Source organism: Hemicordylus capensis, chromosome 4 (genome assembly GCF_027244095.1).
Source record: "Hemicordylus capensis ecotype Gifberg chromosome 4, rHemCap1.1.pri, whole genome shotgun sequence".
Lineage (NCBI taxonomy): Eukaryota > Metazoa > Chordata > Lepidosauria > Squamata > Cordylidae > Hemicordylus > Hemicordylus capensis.
The window spans coordinates 75,842,150-75,860,185 of record NC_069660.1 but is presented as its reverse complement, the minus strand read 5'-3'; the positions used below and the strand labels follow the sequence as shown (position 1 = coordinate 75,860,185).

The 18,036-nt window shown below is 43.4% G+C and overlaps 1 protein-coding gene across 1 annotated transcript; it reads right to left on the bottom strand.

The window, feature by feature from the left end:
• Positions 1 to 251: 251 nt before the first annotated feature.
• LEMD2 (LEM domain nuclear envelope protein 2) lies at positions 252 to 16,700 on the bottom strand. Its single transcript, XM_053248873.1, has 9 exons — positions 15,609 to 16,700; positions 14,713 to 14,753; positions 13,002 to 13,077; positions 12,232 to 12,308; positions 9,349 to 9,428; positions 5,528 to 5,673; positions 3,956 to 4,057; positions 3,767 to 3,869; positions 252 to 2,340 (listed from the first exon to the last, which is right to left on the bottom strand). Exons 1-9 carry the CDS (start codon positions 16,669 to 16,671, stop codon positions 2,190 to 2,192), a joined length of 1,839 nt encoding a protein of 612 aa, XP_053104848.1. The 5' UTR covers positions 16,672 to 16,700; the 3' UTR covers positions 252 to 2,189.
• Positions 16,701 to 18,036: the final 1,336 nt, after the last annotated feature.

Below are 18,036 nucleotides of genomic sequence, written 5' to 3'. Positions count from 1 at the left end.
CCAAATGGGCTGGTTTTTGAAGGCTGGAAGACTGGTGGGGGGAGGGGTTTGGCCTGGGGTTGAGCTGAACCGGGGAGGGTTGGGCTCTACCCCGAGCCTTTGGACCGAACCGGTTCGGAACCGAACCTGTTTGCACATCCCTAGCACACGCAGCTCCCAAACCTTGGTAGAACATGTTTTTTTGATTGTGTGAATGGTCTCATTGTGTTCGCCATAGAGAAGAGAAAGAGGGTAGCAATTATTAGCCACTCTCATTTGTAACAAATTTTTATTTTGCAAGATAAAATGTACAAAGACAAGTGTATAATAAATAGCACCAGCCCATCTACATAAAAAATAAATGAACAGTTTAATCAACTGTACAAAATAGTGCTTGTCATTTCCTCTTGAGAGTTAGATGGTAAAAAATACCCACAATGTTTTTAAAGCCCTAAGAAGGCAGGCACTGTGGAAGTTTTTGCAAACATCAGCAGAAATTAAAAACACATTGAAAGCATCATTTTATCTTTGTTTGATTATTAGCTTTAATCAGGGTGTGTGTGTGCATATATAAAGATGGCTAATGTCATGAAAACATCTGTTAAATGTCTTTTTTTGCTCTAAAACACTGCCTATGCTACAGATGGCAACATGTAGGGATAGAACTCAACTGAATGCAGGATTTTCTTCTACTTAACCAATAAGACCTCCTGGTGCTTTGTTTTTGGAGACCGCTTTTCTTTGCACTGATTTCAGTGGATGAATCAGCAGGAGGCACATAATGAATTGCTGTGTGCCCTGAGACAGCCTCCATACAAAGGACACCTAAGTGAAAACTCCAATCCTTCAACTTTTCAATGTGGCCAGCAGGGGGAGCAGAAGGGCAAACTTCAAGTTTGGACCACCAGCACATGAAAATACATTAATATGTCAGTTCAAAGCTTATGTGTGACAAAAGGTAACATAAAACCTTAACCAAATTTGCCTCAAGAGGCTCATATATGCACACACTGTTGTGAATTCATATGCAGAGTACAGAGAGTGCATCCACTGGATAGAAAGCTAAGTTCACCATGGGCAGAAGCGGCAACAGGAAGACGTCATCATGCAAGTGCCCCAGACTTTATGATGCTATGGCAGAGGTGCATGGCAGTTTGTTGCAATTTCTCCCCCTCAGAGAAAACTGACATAAAACTTGCAGTCTGGGGAAACCAGGGTGGTATGAGCACAAAATGTGTTATTTTATTGCTGCAGAACAGCTTTCTGCTCATTGCAATGTTGCCTAAACACTTGATCTCCATGATAATTCTTTTCTATCAAACACTGTAGGCACTAGTGTCCCCTGTAACAGGGATTCCCAGATGCTGACCACAACTCTCAGCCAAAGGCCATTGCAGCTGGGGATGATGGGAGTTGTAGTCAACAACATCTGGGAATCCCTGTTACAATGGAACACAGGTAATCTAGTAGAACACACAAACTGCATTAGAAACAGAGTATGGTAGTTGCTTTTTAAGAGTTCTCCACCAAGCCATTTTTTTAAACACACAGAAGTCCTTACTGTAGGCTTGCTATGGTTTTTATAAGAACATGCTCTGTTATGTTCCTGGAGCCAACATTATCCCACCATCCCCTAAGGAAAAAAGACTGCAGATTGCTAGATGCCCCTCCCGCATATTCCCAACTTGTCTCCAGAGGCACCTGAACTTGCCCTCTCAGCCCCACCCATCACCTGATAAGCAATGCCAGTAGGCGATAATTGGTCTGCTGGCAAGTATAAATGCATCCTACACACTTCATTGCCAAATCCAGGCCTCTTCTGTAATGAACACCAGTTTTTTTTTTCTGTTTAAAGTACCATAGTGGTTTAACACTGACATGTTCCAAGTGGAAGGTCAGATATAGTCTGCTATAACACCAGGGCAAAACAATCCACGGCATCTTTCAATTAGGCAAGTGATTTTCTTGTTAAGGGTTGTATCATGGCAATCAAACATATACCAGAAAGATAGCTTTGGTGTACATCTGCATATCACATTTCTATTCCTTACAAACAAATGATTGCCCTGAAGAATAATTCTCTTTCAAAACACACGAATAATGTTGTCAGGAGTGCACCTGAGTAGAGATGACAGGATCCCCTCCGCTAGCTAGAAGGGGGAACGTTGCCGCGCACAGTGCTGAAACATTGGCTTGGTCTCTGCTTGGGACTAGCGCTCTGAATCCGAAAGGTAGGAAGTCCGAGTCCAACGCCACACCAGCATGTCCTCTCCTGCTACCCTGTGCGATTCAGTTTGAATCCGTGACTCGTTTGAAGCTAGGAAATCCACTGCTCGGTCCCAAACCCGCTTCATTTTTTTCCTGGGAAGGAAAGAGGTGGTGGTGGGGAAGAGTAAAGTAACTTGGACTGAACATGTGTACATGTAGCAATGTCTAACTGAGTCATGACCTCCAAGGCAGAACAAAGGAAATAAAAGCCCAGTGCAGACAAGGGCTGATTTGGGTTTGGTTAGGGCACAACGCACACACATACAGAATGGCCTAGATGCAGCAAAAGGAAGCTCAGAGAGAGCAGGAACCCTGAACCCTGGTTGCAGATGCTGCAGCAAGACTTGCACAGAACACATAGCCAATGCTTCTGAAGTTGGACAGGGGCTGGGTTTTAAAACCACTCTGCTTTTAGCTCTGAATCCAATTATAATGAGACCAAGAAGAGCACAGTTCATCTGTTCCTTTTACCACCTGTTGAAAGACCGACGGTACAACCGGTTCAAAGGGGGGGGGATACCTTTAAGGATTGGGAGGGTGAACCCCTCCCCAATTGCCCCCACCTACGCTGAAGTTTAAAGGGGTCCAGCGGGGTGGCAGCATATCTCTCTGCCGCCCCATGGCCTCCTCGTACTGGAAGTGACCAGACGTACCTGGCACGCATGTGCATGTTGGGCACGCGTGCATGTCACACTTGCATGCCCAACGTGCACACGATCAAGTGTGACATGCAACATGTGCGTACATGCACCCTATGGACATATGCACATGGGGCATTTCCGGTCTGAAGAGGCAACAGGGAGGTACTCTGCCACCCCGCCAGACCCTTTTAAACTGCAGCGCCAGTGGGGGAAACGTGCTGGTGGTGGTGGTGGAGGAGAGGTAAGTGTACCCTCCCCAGTCCTTAAAGGTATCTCCCCCCACACCTCTGAGCTGCCCCCCGCCATCTCCATGCACGTCCATAGTTGAAATGTGACCATTTATGATGCTTCAACTTTGTACTCACAATAAACTAGAAAACAAGAAGCAAGGTTAAGATTACGGTTTAGTGATTATGATATCGATACAGAAAACCTAGCATCAATTCTGCATCAGCCAACTTTTGACAGTTCAAAAGATTTAGGCTCCACTCCAACCTTGGTGTCACTTTACATTTATTTCTCTCTCTAAACATTAGGACTGGATTTATGATTTGCAGTAGGTTCAGTTCAAGGACAAGGAAGTATTTCTTCATGCAATGCATAATCAACTTGGGGAATCGAAGGCCAGACGTTGAGATGACCACTAGAACAGATAAAATATTAGGTAGATGAAGGAGTGGTCTATCAGTGGTTCTTAGCTACGATAGCCGTGTGTGCAGAGAAACACAGCTCTGACGTGTAGCAGACACTGATGATCAACAAGAGGGGACGGCAGCTTCCTTGTGCTGCTTCCCAGAGGAAGCTGGCCATTGCTGAAGACTGACTCCATAACTACATTATGACATGATGGCTCTGCTTAAAGCAAAAGACAAGCTCACCTCTCCTGTGGTGGGATGAGTGTGTCTCTGATGTGAAGGATGCCTACATAAGGGTATCGCTCCAGGTTCTGTTCCCACTCTTTGTAATGATTCTGGACGGCAGCTATTGAGGGAATAATTCAGTCAGAAAGACATGCAGTTCTAGGAAACAGGATTTTAATTACATTCCACCCAGCAGATTACACTTACTTATAATTTTCTGCACCATTTCATACATGGCTTGCTCCTCCTCTTCCCTTTTCCGCCAATAATACTTCAGTAGAATCAGAATCCCCCAAAGGAAAGCTAAACCTGTGAGGTGAAAGATGAAACCTTGAGAATGTAGGCAAACTCCCTTGCAAGTCAAGGACTTAAGAAATCTGTAGATGTGTCCGACATGCAGTCCCAGAAGTAGGCTTTTGTAGAGCACGGTCTTGATTGATCTTTCTGCACATCAGGTTTAGCCAGTCATGCTATGAGTTTCTTCATGGCTGCCCCACAACCATGGCACTTTCTTCTCTTAAGACACCTACTAAAGCTTGATCACCTTTTGCAATCATGGTAACTTAAGAACAAACAAACACCAAACACATTCAGGCTGGCTTGGGTAGTTAAGGTTGGATTTCTAGTGCTTGCTATGTTTCAGCGTGTGTCTGCACATGTGTGCCTGTGTGACTTTTACCTATTCTAAGCCCTTGGGAAAGGGATGAGCTACAAATGCAGCTAAATGAGAGATTTTACATTAACTAGGCAAGTCATCATATTTGTAGGCTACCCTTTCAACCAAGAATTTCATGTCAGGATAAATCAAATTATTTCTTTTTATCCTCATAACTGTTGGTTACTTGCCCAAAGTCACTAGGCAAGCTTCATGGCTGAGTGGGAATTTAATTCTTCACCTCCCCAGTCAAAGCCCAAGACCACTTCCACTTCAGCGCACTGGCTTCATAGACACAGACTGATAGTAGTTTCTACTTATTCCTGCTTTCATCTACAGCATTCAGATTCACACTGCTGAAGGGGACTTCTCCCATATTGAATATGCACACTCATCCTCTGGCTTTAACCTTCTACATGCCTTGACACTGCGGGACTAAGAATAATGAATACGGCAACTCTTAAGAAAGTGCATTTTAAAGGGAGAAGACAGAATCCACTAGACTGTGCCAGAATAAGACTGTGTGAAGTTGTGGGGCATGTGCATGGCTGATTTTCGAGAAAGGCAACACATTCACAATGCAGAAGCCTGCCTCCACTTCCTGCTCTTAGGCCAGAATGGTAATGATTGAGAAACTTCACTCATTGTCATACGCCTTTAGCCTTCTAGAACATCACATCTAGAACAGACTGTACAAGACTGTTTGGGGAACTTGGCTGTCACAGACAAAAACAAACATCCATCCATCCTCTTGGATGTACCTGTCGCTAATCTCATGTGTGGCAGCTCTTGCAAGAGTTCGCAACCGAGGTGAGGGAGAGAGGAAAGCAATGGTGGTGGGGAACATCAGACCAATGGTCAGGCCAGTGAACAGGCAGGCAGGTGGGGAGAGAAAGCAGGTGGGAGAAAGAAGCGGCTGTGAGGGCGGGGGGGAGAAAGCAAAAGCGGCGGCCAGGGTGAAGGGGAGAAAGTGGTGGGCAGCCAGAAAAAGCAGCTGGCCAGGCCAAAGAGAAAAAACATTGGAGGGAGGAAAGAGAGAAGAGGAGGGGAGGAGGGCCAAGAACAAGGGAGAACTAGAGGCACAGATGTTTTGCACCTGGGCCAGCTAGTAAATAATAACTTACTCCAAAAGAAAATAAACAGGTTTGTAATAGCTGTGCTTAGTGCCCGGTGGAAACGGCAGCCTAAGCTCATCTTGGGACGGGCAGATTCAAGACAAACCACCTGGTCCACTGTGGTAACTGGTTCAAGAGGATCGTCACCTTGTAACCTGATGGAAAGAAGCAAAAAGATCCCATGAACAGTGCAAAAAGCATTTTTTGATGGTCCATATTAATCAAGATTATACCTATTTTAAGTCAGATCACTTTTTTATCACACTGGTTAGAAATGATGGGGGTTCTTGGTACCAGCCTTAGAACATTTCAGAACTGGCTCATCAACAGAAGGACAGGACTTTGGAGAGGATAGGAAATCCTTATGCAACTATGCATAAGAGGTACAGTCATTGTACTTACATGACAGCAAAGTGCGTTGATACAGACCTGAGCGGTGTGCACATAAATGCCACTAAAACCATGTGCAGAAGTTCAAAGGGGCGGGGGGAGGGATTACTTCATAACTGAGCACTGGCAAGAACAGAAGGAACTGCTGCACTTTGGGAGACTTTAGTCTTTACTAAGGTTCATTATAGGAAATCTAGAGAATCCTGCTGCAGGATTCTTCCTGATTTTCAAGGATGCTTTTAGTTCTTTTCCACAAGCATGGATTAAGAAGCCCAGATGATCTTATGTATGAGAGTGAATTTATGTCATTTGCGGGTTTTTAATAGACAACTCATTGTACACATCTGCTAACCAGGAAATCATGGTTGACTGCAGAACCAGCTGCTGGCACATTACACTGCACACAACACTTCACCAGTTTTCTTGGATTAGCTGCATTCTGAATTTCCAGAAGATCTTACAATACACAGCAGGGCTCCCAAGCACAGCTGGTTCTGCTTTTTATCAGAACTGTGTCAAATAAGTTCACACAACATTATTTGAAAAGCCTGCAGCAGCTTTTTAGCACAGTGCACATTCTTTCTGAATTTCATATTGAGTTGCCAAAACAGGATCAATTTGCTCAAGTGTTGATGAAACCCTTAATTATGGTGAACACAAGACTGGGGAGTGTATTTGTGCTTCCAGGCTATGACTTGTAACAGTGAGAAAATCTTAATTAGAAAGCACTGAATTCCATCCCACCAGCAATTCTAAGCATGTCCCTTAGGGAACAGTGTTTAGTGCTGTGAAGTCTTCACATACTAAGAATGGAGAAGAGGAACATATTTTCAAAAACATTAGGTTACAGCAGAATTTTAGATAATGAGATTTAGGGGAGGAAGGGGTTTTTGTTATTGTTCACAGCCTTAGGCCTGCCACATGATTCCACAGCAGTTATAGAGTTAACAATGCTGACACGTTCTTTCTGAAATCTGATTTGGGCAACTGGACTGAAGCAGCAGGGTGTGCCAATTTATATGAACATAAAGCATAACACTGCCTTTAGGATCACCTTCAAGATATTAGCCATAACTGTATTCCATAACAGAATAGTTAGAATCTGCTAGACTGGAATTTTATGATCTGTACACCGATTTCAAAATGGCCATATACACAGGTAAACAGTGTTAGAGCTTGAATATGAAGGATTTTGCCTTAGTGAAAGATGATGGATGGTGCCTAGATATCTACTGTGTGTCAGCATTCTACGATGGATTCTCTTAATGAACTCCAGAAATCGTAGTGTTAGGAGTGTGTTGGGACATCTGTAAAGGGACTTAGCATGTTCAAACACCGATTCCCAGGTTCTTGTTTAGGAGCCTTAATGGCAAAAAAGCTTTAAAACCTGTTCAAATATATTGTGAAGATGCCTCTACTAGTTATTTTCCAGATGTACAAGTTTGAATTAGGCAAAACTGCATGCTTAATGAATTACTCTCTCACTCTTCTGAGGCCTATGGGAACTTCAACACTGACTTTTGTACACTTGAAGTTCTATCTCTACAGGATTAAAATTACACAAATAAGTAATTTTAAGCATCGAGAAACAACTGAGATGAGTGGATACAGCGTAGCTTACTATCTGGTTTGACCCCTGAGTAACTACACACACACACACACACACACACACTCACACACTCTTCTAATTGCTATTATCCATGCTTTCCTGCTCACCACAATAACTTTGCTTTTCAACAGCACATCTGTATTTTAGAGCTAGAAAATATATTTATATGGGCTTACTGCCTGCAGCAAGTGGCTCTTGATATCTCCCACACAGTTCAAGAGAGTAATCTATAATATAAGGATGAGACAGGCAAGGAAGTCCTTATAAATATATAATAGGCACTCAGAGAAGCTTTGTAATTTTTCAAAGAGCTGAGCAAAACCTTAAGATGATTTGCAAAGGGTGATGTTTGCCCTCCAGATATAGTCTGCAGCCACCATTGTACAAACAAACTCCAAGTGTGAAAACATTGATGGAAACAAAGAGGTAATACTCATTTCCAATTCATCCAGAACCAACAGAAGTCAGCAAAATTCTTGCCATTTGTGCCAGCCAGCAAGTGAGCTATACCTTGAATATATGATTGAGACTATCCAATTTTTAAATGTGTTTTTCAGCCACAAGGACCTTAAAGGACACCTGGAATAAGCTACATTTACTCTGGGCACAAGAGAACTGGAACAAATACTCCAAGTGAAACAGCACCTCTGGGAATCTCCTCCTGAAGTCAGAACATATGAAACCAAGGACAGCACAACTGAACTTGTATTCCTGCCACTTGCAATAAAGTGCCATGGTATTAAATAGCACTCACTTAAAACAAAGAATGATTAACAAATATCTCAGATGACTGGAACTCATTTTACTTTTCATCTGAAAGACCAGAAAAAGCAGTGTCCTCTTCCTCCAAGCTGGGAAACTGTCATATTTTGAACTGTCTGTATTTCAACACTCTGGTATTGGCAAAGAGATTCTCAGGTTTCCAGTTCTGACCTGCCAAAGCCCTGCTTACCTTGCATGGTCTAACAAGCTCTCAGGCTGAGAAAATGACAGCCAGTCAATACATATATAGGATGTTAAACTGCATGAGATTAGCTAGTGTTTCAAATCATTTATATATCCTGCCAGATTTCAAACAATTTTTGATAGCTTGCTTTACAATGAAGCATTAATCTAACACATTTGATTAGGTTACTTTATCAAAAATCTTTTCATCAGCTAAGAAGGAGTCCCCAGGTAATTGACACTAATCACAACAATCCTGCAAGACAGATCAGTATTACTACGTCTATGTTGCACTTGCGAGGCAGAGGTTGAAAGACAGCGAGTCACCTAGTGATTTGATGGTAGAAGGAAGATCAGAATTGGGGAGTGCCTGATTCACTGCTCAGTCTCTTAGCCACCGCACTACAGTAGTTGTCACAGATAAGTAAAACTGAAGGATCACCTTGTATAGTGTAACAGCTAAGCACCGTAAGGCAGGTCTTCATAACTTGTGTTTGGCCAAGCTGCACAGCCCACTAACCACGTATTTTGGTCTGCCACATTTTCGACAACACCGCCTCACCGCACTATGTCCCCTATTTCTGCAGTCCCTGGCTAGTAGCAAAAACCAGATGGTTTGTCAGCCCCCAGTGGGCTGCTTTCAACTGGGTGGGTTGCAAGTTGTGCAGGCCTGCTTCAAAGAAGATAAAATGCTAATCTAAAGAAAAATATTGTGCAGTGTCAAGTTTAGGATGACCTCAGGAATGAGCCTTACCCTCTTCGTTTTCCTGGCAGCTTCCCTTCTTTCACTGACAAACTCAGAGTAAACCCTCTCCACCAGATCTTAAGGGATGGGAGCATATGTAGAGATTTGTGAGTTCAACATGGATTGTTCTTATTCACTCACCATATTCCAGATTCTTTGTGACTGTCCAGTAACCATTGCAAAGCATCCCCAAACATTTCTGCAGATTTACCAGTTGCATTCTGGAAGGAATGAAACAGGACATTAGTTTTTAATTCCTGTTAGTGAGGGGGGAAAATGTAAATGCATTCCTTTTCCTCTTCTTGTTTTATTTATTTCATGTATCTCCTCTTTTCCTCCATGGAACTCAAGCCAGGGCTTCAACCAGACACGGCAGAGCTGCTGCCTCAAGGCCCTTCAGGCTGTGCCCCTGAGGGACTAACTACTGTACAAGGTCTGCAGATATCTTATTAGGCTGCAAGTATTTAACACTGTGGCTCTTCCTTCTGAGTGTACATGCATACAATTGTACAACAACTGTTTTAATGTGACCGAGGGACTCCTTGACCCAGCATTTCCCTTGATACATAGGTTATGGTGGTGGTCATTTACCAGCTTTGGCTGGCTTGCCAGCTGTGACTTTTCCTGAAGAAGACAGCCCTAGTATCAATTGTCCATGTCCTAACTACTTCCTGGTTGGACTACTGTTCTCTCCACACAAGGCTGCCTTAAAAGCCAGTCTGGAAATGTCAATTGGTCCAGAGTGTTGCTGCTAGTCTGCTGTCTATGACTCAGAGGTCAGAGCATATTACTCTGTCCCACCCCCCTCAATCTTTATTGGGCTATTTATTTCTGGGTTCAATTTAAACTACTGGTAGTACCTTTCAAAACCCTAAACAATTTGGGACCAGGGTACTGCAAGAACTGCCTGCTTCCACATGAGCCTGCCTAGTACTTAACAGTAGTGTTGGGACCTTGCCCTCCATTCTGTTACTTTGTGAGATCAGAAAGGTGACAAGACGCAGGGCCTTTTTGGTAGGGGTGCCATGACTGTAGAATACCACCCTGCCCACCTCCCAAGAAATCTGGCCTTCCTCCATACGGAACAAAAAAAGAGAGGCTAATTTATTTTATTTGTATTAATATATCATCCTTCATCCTAAGACCCCAGGGCAGTAAACAACAAGATAAAACATAAAACAATAACACTCAATAAAAACATTAAAACAGAACAAAATTAAGCTAAAAAATGTAAGAAGAGCAGGCACAGCTCATTGGCCAAAAGCCTGAATAAAAATCACTTGCCTCCTGAAGGCTGGAAGAGAGAGAACCATGTGGATCTCATCCGCAAGCAAGCCCCACAGCCTGAGGACAATAAATGAGAAGGTCCTGTCCCGCATACTCAATAAACGGGCCTCAGCAGGTGTCTCGTGCAGAGCACAGCCCTCCCAGCTGATCTAATAAGGTGGGTAGATTCAGCTGAGAGCAAGGGGTCCCTAAGGTACCTGGGGCCCAAGCCGTTTAGTGCTTTAAAAGATAATAACCAACACCTTGAATTGTACCTGGAAATAGACTGGCAGCCAGTGCAGTGCCCAAGACTGGAGTAATATGTGCACTGCGGGCAGTCCCAGAGATCAATCTGGCAGCTGCATTCTGCTGTAGTTTCTGAATACTTTTCAAGGGCAGCCCCACATAGAGCACATTACAATAATCCAAATGTGACATGACTTATGAAAACATAGACGTCTGGCATTCTTTTTGCAAAACTGTATAAAAGATTAGATGAAAAGTAATGTTGTACCTCTACGTAGAAAAACACTGCTAGGAATGTGCTATATTTGTGCAACACAATATTATTTTACAGCACAGAGGACAAATCAGTTCACTAATTAATGGTTCTTAGGTATGGTATTGTATTTTAATGAAATGATCTGTTGCTTTTCTATCATTTATTTAAGTGGGTTGTTGTACTGGCTGTTGATTTTTTATTTTAAATTGGGCAGCATCCAGACTAAGTTAATCATGACTTACTTGTCTCATTGATTTCAATGGTGGTTAGTAATGCCTAACTAGTTTGGATGCTGCTCATTTTTTAAAAAAGTTTTAAAAGCTGCTTTAAATGTCTGAGCAGAAAAATGGGAACTTTGTAAGTAAATAACATGTAGTTGTGAAACTGAGGAAAGATCCAAGAGGCATTGCCTAATTGTTTTATAGGTATCATTGATAATGAAGAAACACACACCATAAAAGAAGATTGTGATGTACAAACATAGCACTACCTTCAAAATCTTTTTCAATAAGGAGGCAGAACAGTAGAGGGAAAGCAATCAGTTTTATACTGCCTTGTGAGGCATAGAGAAATTTTAATGGTACTAACACCAAACACAAGAGATCTCTGAAGTCTCTGAAGCACAAAGAAACTGCTAGTCTAAGCAGCTACAATAGTGAGGCTTCTCAAAGAAATAAACAAACAAAGAGAAAAAATGTGAGGTGAAGTAACTGCTGGAAAAAAACCCCAAACAGAATTACTGAAGGGAAGAGTCAATGGATGGAGAGTTGTTTTAAGACAATAGATATTAGACATGAACAAGTATTATCAGAGGCGTAACTAGGGAAAACGGCGCCTGGGGCAAGCACTGAAATGGCGCCCCCCCATGCCCCCCCGCCCCCCAACATACTACATTATACTTAGGTTTTTCCTCACAAGCGCCTGCCGCCACCGCCAAGCCAGGCCACTGACTGGCCGCCAGGCGCCAGCAAAGCAATGGGGGGGGCCGCGGGAGGCGCGGAAGGGACCGCTCATGGGGGAGGGGGCGCCGACGCGCTCCCTTGACTGCTGCAGCGCTGCTGCACTGAGCAGGAAACATTTGTATTAACAAAAAATAAAAATAAATAAATAAATATTTTTTGTCATGGCGGCGCCCCTCACGTGACCAGAAAAGATGGCGCCCGGGGCACGTGCCCCCCCTGCCCCCCCTATAGTTACGCCTCTGAGTATTATAAAAGATACAAAATCATAAAAGATACACAGTATACATTGCTTACCTCTATATACTCCCTTGCTTCATGAACTGGAATGCATTTATTTTGTAGATTTTGCGGGTTTCCACATTCAAAGCTGCCTGTGCATGAGAAGGGAAGAGAAGGGAGAAGGGAAGAAAAGAGTTACCTACATGGAAATAACTCAAAATATAAACCTTGGGCAATTAGGGAACTTGCCAAATACCTTGAAAGCATTGAGCCAAGTTCCCTTTTAAATCACCTTTAGGACTAGACAAAGGCTTATGCAGAATATAGAATCAAATTATTTTATAACTTAATAAAATCTATAGTTACTATACAGTACACAGGATTATATAAGGCAGTCACATCCCATATTCACCTCATCAGTAAGCACTATAGGCCTGAGAAAGGACTACTGGCTTTCCTGCCTAAAGCAAGGGACACTTTTTCCAACATACAGTGTGGTCCCAAGTGTACCTTTGGATAGTCCCGAAACCATGTTGAAGTAGCTGGGGTTTCAAGTCTAAACACTGTCAAGGCAGCTTTGATGTTTCCTTGACATGTTGATGAGGCAACCTAATTTTCAATCTGAATTTTAACATTTAAACAGAAAAGCAGCTTCAGCAGTTAACAAGCATGTGTTGAGATTCAGAGAGGCTATTTTTCCTGCGTTCTCTGCAGGGAAACAAGTCAGTTTCCCACAATGTCCTAAGCTGAAATTTAGGTTGAAGATACACAACTGATAGGGAACCACATTTTTACAGAAGATTCAGAAGTGATCTGTATTAAATAATAAATAAATCACAACTCACCAGCTTGAATTGCAAGGTAATTGTATAACTCATATAGTACAGTTATTACAATCTCTTCTTGTTTTTCCTGACAGTACTGAAAAGTCAAAGAAAAAGTTAGTCAATAGTAGACTAATTCAACCAGCCTCAAGAAATTAAACATAGCATCCCATCTGTTCCACTTTAACTAATGAAATTAAGGAGGGAATCATGCTACATCTCTTCACTTCCTAAGGTTTTTTTTTTTTTAAACAAATGTCACTGCTAAATTGCTGTATAATTTTCTATGGTGGCCAGAGGAGAGGAGAGCTGGTCTTGTGGTAGCAAGCATGACTTGTCCCCATAGCTAAGCAGGGTCTGCCCTGGTTGCATATGAATGGGAGACTTGATGTGTGAGCACTGCAAGATATTCCCCTCAGGGGATGAAGCTGCTCTGAGAAGAGCAGAAGGTTTCAAGTTCCCTCCCTGGCATCTCCAAGACAGGGCTGAGAGAGATTCCGCCTGCCTGCAACCTTGGAGAAGCCGCTGCCAGTCTGTGAAGACAATACTGAGCTAGATAGACCAATGATCTGACTCAGTATATGGCAGTTTCCTATGTTCAGAGGAATAAACTCAATGGGTATTGTTCCCCTTTATGGCACCCAGTTTAGCAAAGATCTCACCAATTGGGGGGGGGCAGTGGGGAAGGAGAGATCACTTCTTGTGGATTCCATTAAACATTGGATGTTGGAATTTTGAGAGCAAATGCTATACAGGAGGGCCTCGATATCTGTGGATTCGAGTATCAGTAGTCGAGTAAAAGATACTCAACCTTGGCATACGTGGGGGGAAAATAAAGAAAAAACCCAAGTCAGCCTCACATATCTGCAGGTCAGAGATGGCCAGAAATGACCACAGAGGTAATTTCTGGCTGCCATTTTCTGTTTCAGAGCCTCAAAATGGCTCCATTTTTAAAAAGAAAAGAAAAAACTGGGAATTTTTGGCTGATTTGGGGGCTTTCTGGGGCATAGTGCGACTCAGAGGGTGCAGCAAAGCATGGTAGGGAGCTTCCCTCCACATTTCCTCCAAAAATGGCTGATTTTCAGTAATGTTAAATGATTTTCCCAATGACCGGAAACCTAAACCCCACGATCCCATAGCCCCTAATGACTCGATATTCACGGTTCCTGTATCTGCGTTTGCAGCCAGGAATGGAACCCTCACGATTATCGAGGTCCTCCTGCAGAATTCTGGAAAACACCAGAATGTCCAACCCTTGGAACTCAAATTCTTTTATTCCTTGTATGATGGATAAACAGATTTCATAGAAACAGCAAACATGTCAACATCAAAGAGCTATATCATTTTAAGTTCACATGCTATACCAAGACTTCTTACCAATAATGTATTATGGAACAAGTCCAAATTTCATACACATATCAAGAGAAATTGGTGGTTGCTAGCTGTAGCTGAGTTTATTGAAAAGCACCTTTGTAGAAGATATATGTCACAAATCAACTCTCACTTGAATTGCAATGAACTAAATAATATTTCTGCAGCAGCAGGTTTAGATGGTTTGACTTTTATTATTCTTTGTATAGTATTAAAAAAATCTATTAATTCCACATCAATAAATCATTAAATTTCTCTCAGAAAACAACACTTCTATGGCAACACTGATAATAAATGACATATATGCCATGCTTAAGCATTTAATTTAACACTAAAGACTCCAAGAAGAATTAAAACTCACATCATCTGTTTTTTCTGCACAATCCATGGGCAATTGTTTAACTATGAATGAGAAGAAATAAGGATTAGCTACCTGCACATTACATTACTGTGAAATGTGTGTCCGAGACAATAAAGCAAACATCCAAGATACACTTTCAGAAACACAACACTTTAGGATCTACTCCTTGCCTTTTTGAAATCAGATGGCAGATTTTCAGGGTATTTGAACAAGCAGGAGAATTAATTTGTTCTTATTAAATTATCAGACAACCCCCTTGTCTGTCTAATCTCTTTGGTCTGCAGATCATGGTACAGATTTCAAAGTTGCTATTTAGACATGCAAGACATAATATTTATTTATTTATCAGTCAAATTTGTACACTGCCCCAAACATTCACCTCTGGGTGGTTAACAATAACATAAAACAAGTTAAAACATACACAAAAATCTTAAAACAATTTAGACAATCTAAAAATCAAACACAGATTAAAACTTTTTAAAAGCTGAAAAAGCTTGGGTGAAGAGGTGAATTTTCAAATGCTTTTAAAAAACTGTCAGAGATGGGGAGGATTGTATTTCAGTAGTAATATGGTTGTGTTTTGTTTTTGTTTTATAATATACATCCTTAATTAAATAGAAGAACCATTAAATAGAAGAACCATTCTATACTGATGATCAGAAGATATTCTCATCTATTTTTATTTTTATTTTTTTACACACATCCACTGACTCTGAAGGCTCTGAAGCCTAAATCAGTTGCAAAAGAAAACCATGAACTGTTTTCTCATCAGCAACAAGGAGAATACCAGAACTATTATGAGCCTATCAGAAAGGAGAACGTAGTAATGGGATTGAGGCTGAAAAAGAAAAGGAATACAAGTATCTAAAAAAGAGAGGATTAAATCCTAAACATACAGTTCTCTTCCCCTTCCAGCCGGGCAGGTCCCATCATCTTCACCCAAAGGATGCCCAGGAAAACCACCAAGAGCCCTAAGGTTGCCAGCCACAGGAACCATGAAAGATAGAATTCTAGACCCTTCCTTCCTCTCCACTGAGCTTGGGATTTCACACCTGTATCTTGGCGTGTCCCATCCCAGCGGGTACTGTGACCTAACCCTCTTGCTGTTCCTGTCCCCCACAGGGATTTGGAAGTTCTGGGAGTTAGCTCGGACTCTTTCTCTGCTCTCCATGGAGTCCTGTAGGTTAACCCCTCTTCACCCCCTCGTGTGCCTGATCCTAAATAGGAGCTGGGCGTCACCCCGCTTTCCCTTTCTAAATAGGACCTATGACTGAAGCCCGCCCCTCTTCCTCCTGCTCTCGATTCCCAGGAAGTGCTGGGGGTCGTGCTCTGCCCCCTCTCCCACCACTTGCTAGAGCTTAACCCCGGGCTTCCTCCTGGGGATGCTGCTGCCCCCCAGTGGGTGCTGGAAGTTAACCGGTCAGTCGCTTCGTCCCTCCGACAGGTGGATGTCACCCCTCCTCCCGTCTCCAACAGGGTCCTCCGGGAGGCTAATCCACTACCTCCCCACCAGGAGTTGCTGCTGGGTGTCGCCCTCTCGCCTGCCGTCCACGGGGTCCTCCCAGGGGGGGTCGGCCCACTCTCCGCCCCCCAGTGATTTCTCTGCGCCAGCCCCCGACTCTCCGTCTCCGCTTTCCTGCGAGGCGGCTCGTAGTCAGCCCCCTCCTCTTCTTCCTCGCCATCCTCATCCTCACTTTCCCTCCTAACCAGGACGCGGGCCCGAGGAGTCCCCCTGGGGCTGACCCTAGCGACCGCCTTGGGCCTCGGGGAGCCGCTCGGGGCCTGGGGGTGTGCCCGGGAGCTATCGCGGCTCCTCAGACCAGCAGCCACCTCAGCCCGCAGGCGGGTGAGCTTCTTGGCATAAAGCTTGCGGGTGGAATCAGTGATGGGTCCCGGCTGGTATCCCAGGGCCAGCAGTTCCGCCCGCAGCTCTGCGTCTGACAGCCCCGCTGCGGCCATCGTTAGCGTCCCGACAAGCAAAAGCCGGAAGTGCTACCTTTCAGCTGGGAAGCACTATCGCCATCTTGGTAGAGGCAAAGAGCCTTGCTTCCCGCTGCCATGTTACGGAGGGCTGGTCTACCTCCCTTATTGCTGCTGGTTGCCGCCGGGAATAGCCCGCCATCTTGAGAAGGTCAATTATGAGACCGGCTTTTTAATGACAGGCGTAGTGATCTAAATGACGGTCGCGCAGAAGTGATTAGCCGGGACAACTGAAGGGTGGGAGGAAAGGATTTGCTCGTCAGGGTCCCCGATGCCGTCTACTGTTGCTCCTCCCTGAGCCTGGCCAGGGTGTTGAAGTTGGCTCCGCCTAGTTGCTATTTACTTATTCGACATAGAGATAAAGAGCTGTATGAGCGCAGCTTGCATAAGTAATTAAGTTTTCATAGGAGGAGCGTTCACCGCCCCATCACCCCCCGCAAACAGCCTTTGACTTAATACATATGTATATCATCATTGAAAGACTGTCCGCTATGAACGATTCAGCCTGTCCCAAAGTGCTGCTTTTGCGCAAAATGCATTGACATGTGATGTGATGCTACTAAGCAACCCTTGTAAATAAGGAACTAATAGTTCCTTATTTACTATTATTTATTTATTTATTTATTTACACAGTCAGGCAGGTGTTATTGACTGGTTTGTTTTATACAGACATCGAGTCCTTCCCAAGGACCTGGGATATTTGAGTTTTATTGTCAATGTTGTTATAGATATCGTCGCAGAATATAGGCTGTTCCCAGTAAAGTTGCTTTTTGTAATTGGCTGATGGTGATTTCTGTGGCCCCTATGGTGTTGAGGTGCTTCTTCTTATTATTATTATTTAATTAATTCGATTTCTATACTGCCCTTCCAAAAATGGCTCAGGGCGGTTTACACAGAAAAATAATAAATGAATAAGATGGATCCCTGTCCCCAAAGGGCTCACAATCTAAAAGAAACACAAGATAGACACCAGCAACAGTCACTGGAGGTACTGTGCTGGGGGTGGATAAGGCCAGTTACTCTCCCCCTGCTAAATAGAATCACCACGCTAAAAGGTGCCTCTTTGCCAAGTTAGCAGGGGTGCTACACTCCAAAACAAGAAGTGTTACACTCCAAAACAAGCCAAAGCACACACCCACTCAACTATAAAACTCTCCTGTATAAGATGCACCAGCATCGTGTTCTGCCCATGGATTTGTATTTGCGCAGAACACTGCCAAATACGAAGCTGCCTTGTATTGAGTCGGACCATTCGTCCATCTAGCTCACTACTGTTTTTACTAAAGAGCAACAGGTCTCCAAGGTTCCTGGCAAGAATCTCTCCCAGCCTGATCTGGAGATGCC

Bases quoted from the DNA above. Each gene is read 5' to 3' on its own strand.
- LEMD2 (XM_053248873.1), bottom strand. From the start codon at position 16,671: ATGGCCGCAGCGGGGCTGTCAGACGCAGAGCTGCGGGCGGAACTGCTG. The intron at 13,078-14,712 runs GTGAGTTTTAAT...TTGACTTTTCAG, and splicing joins GTGCAGAAAAAACAGATGAT to TACTGTCAGGAAAAACAAGA. The intron at 4,058-5,527 runs GTAAGTTATTAT...TTCACCTCACAG, and splicing joins CCTGTTTATTTTCTTTTGGA to GTTTAGCTTTCCTTTGGGGG.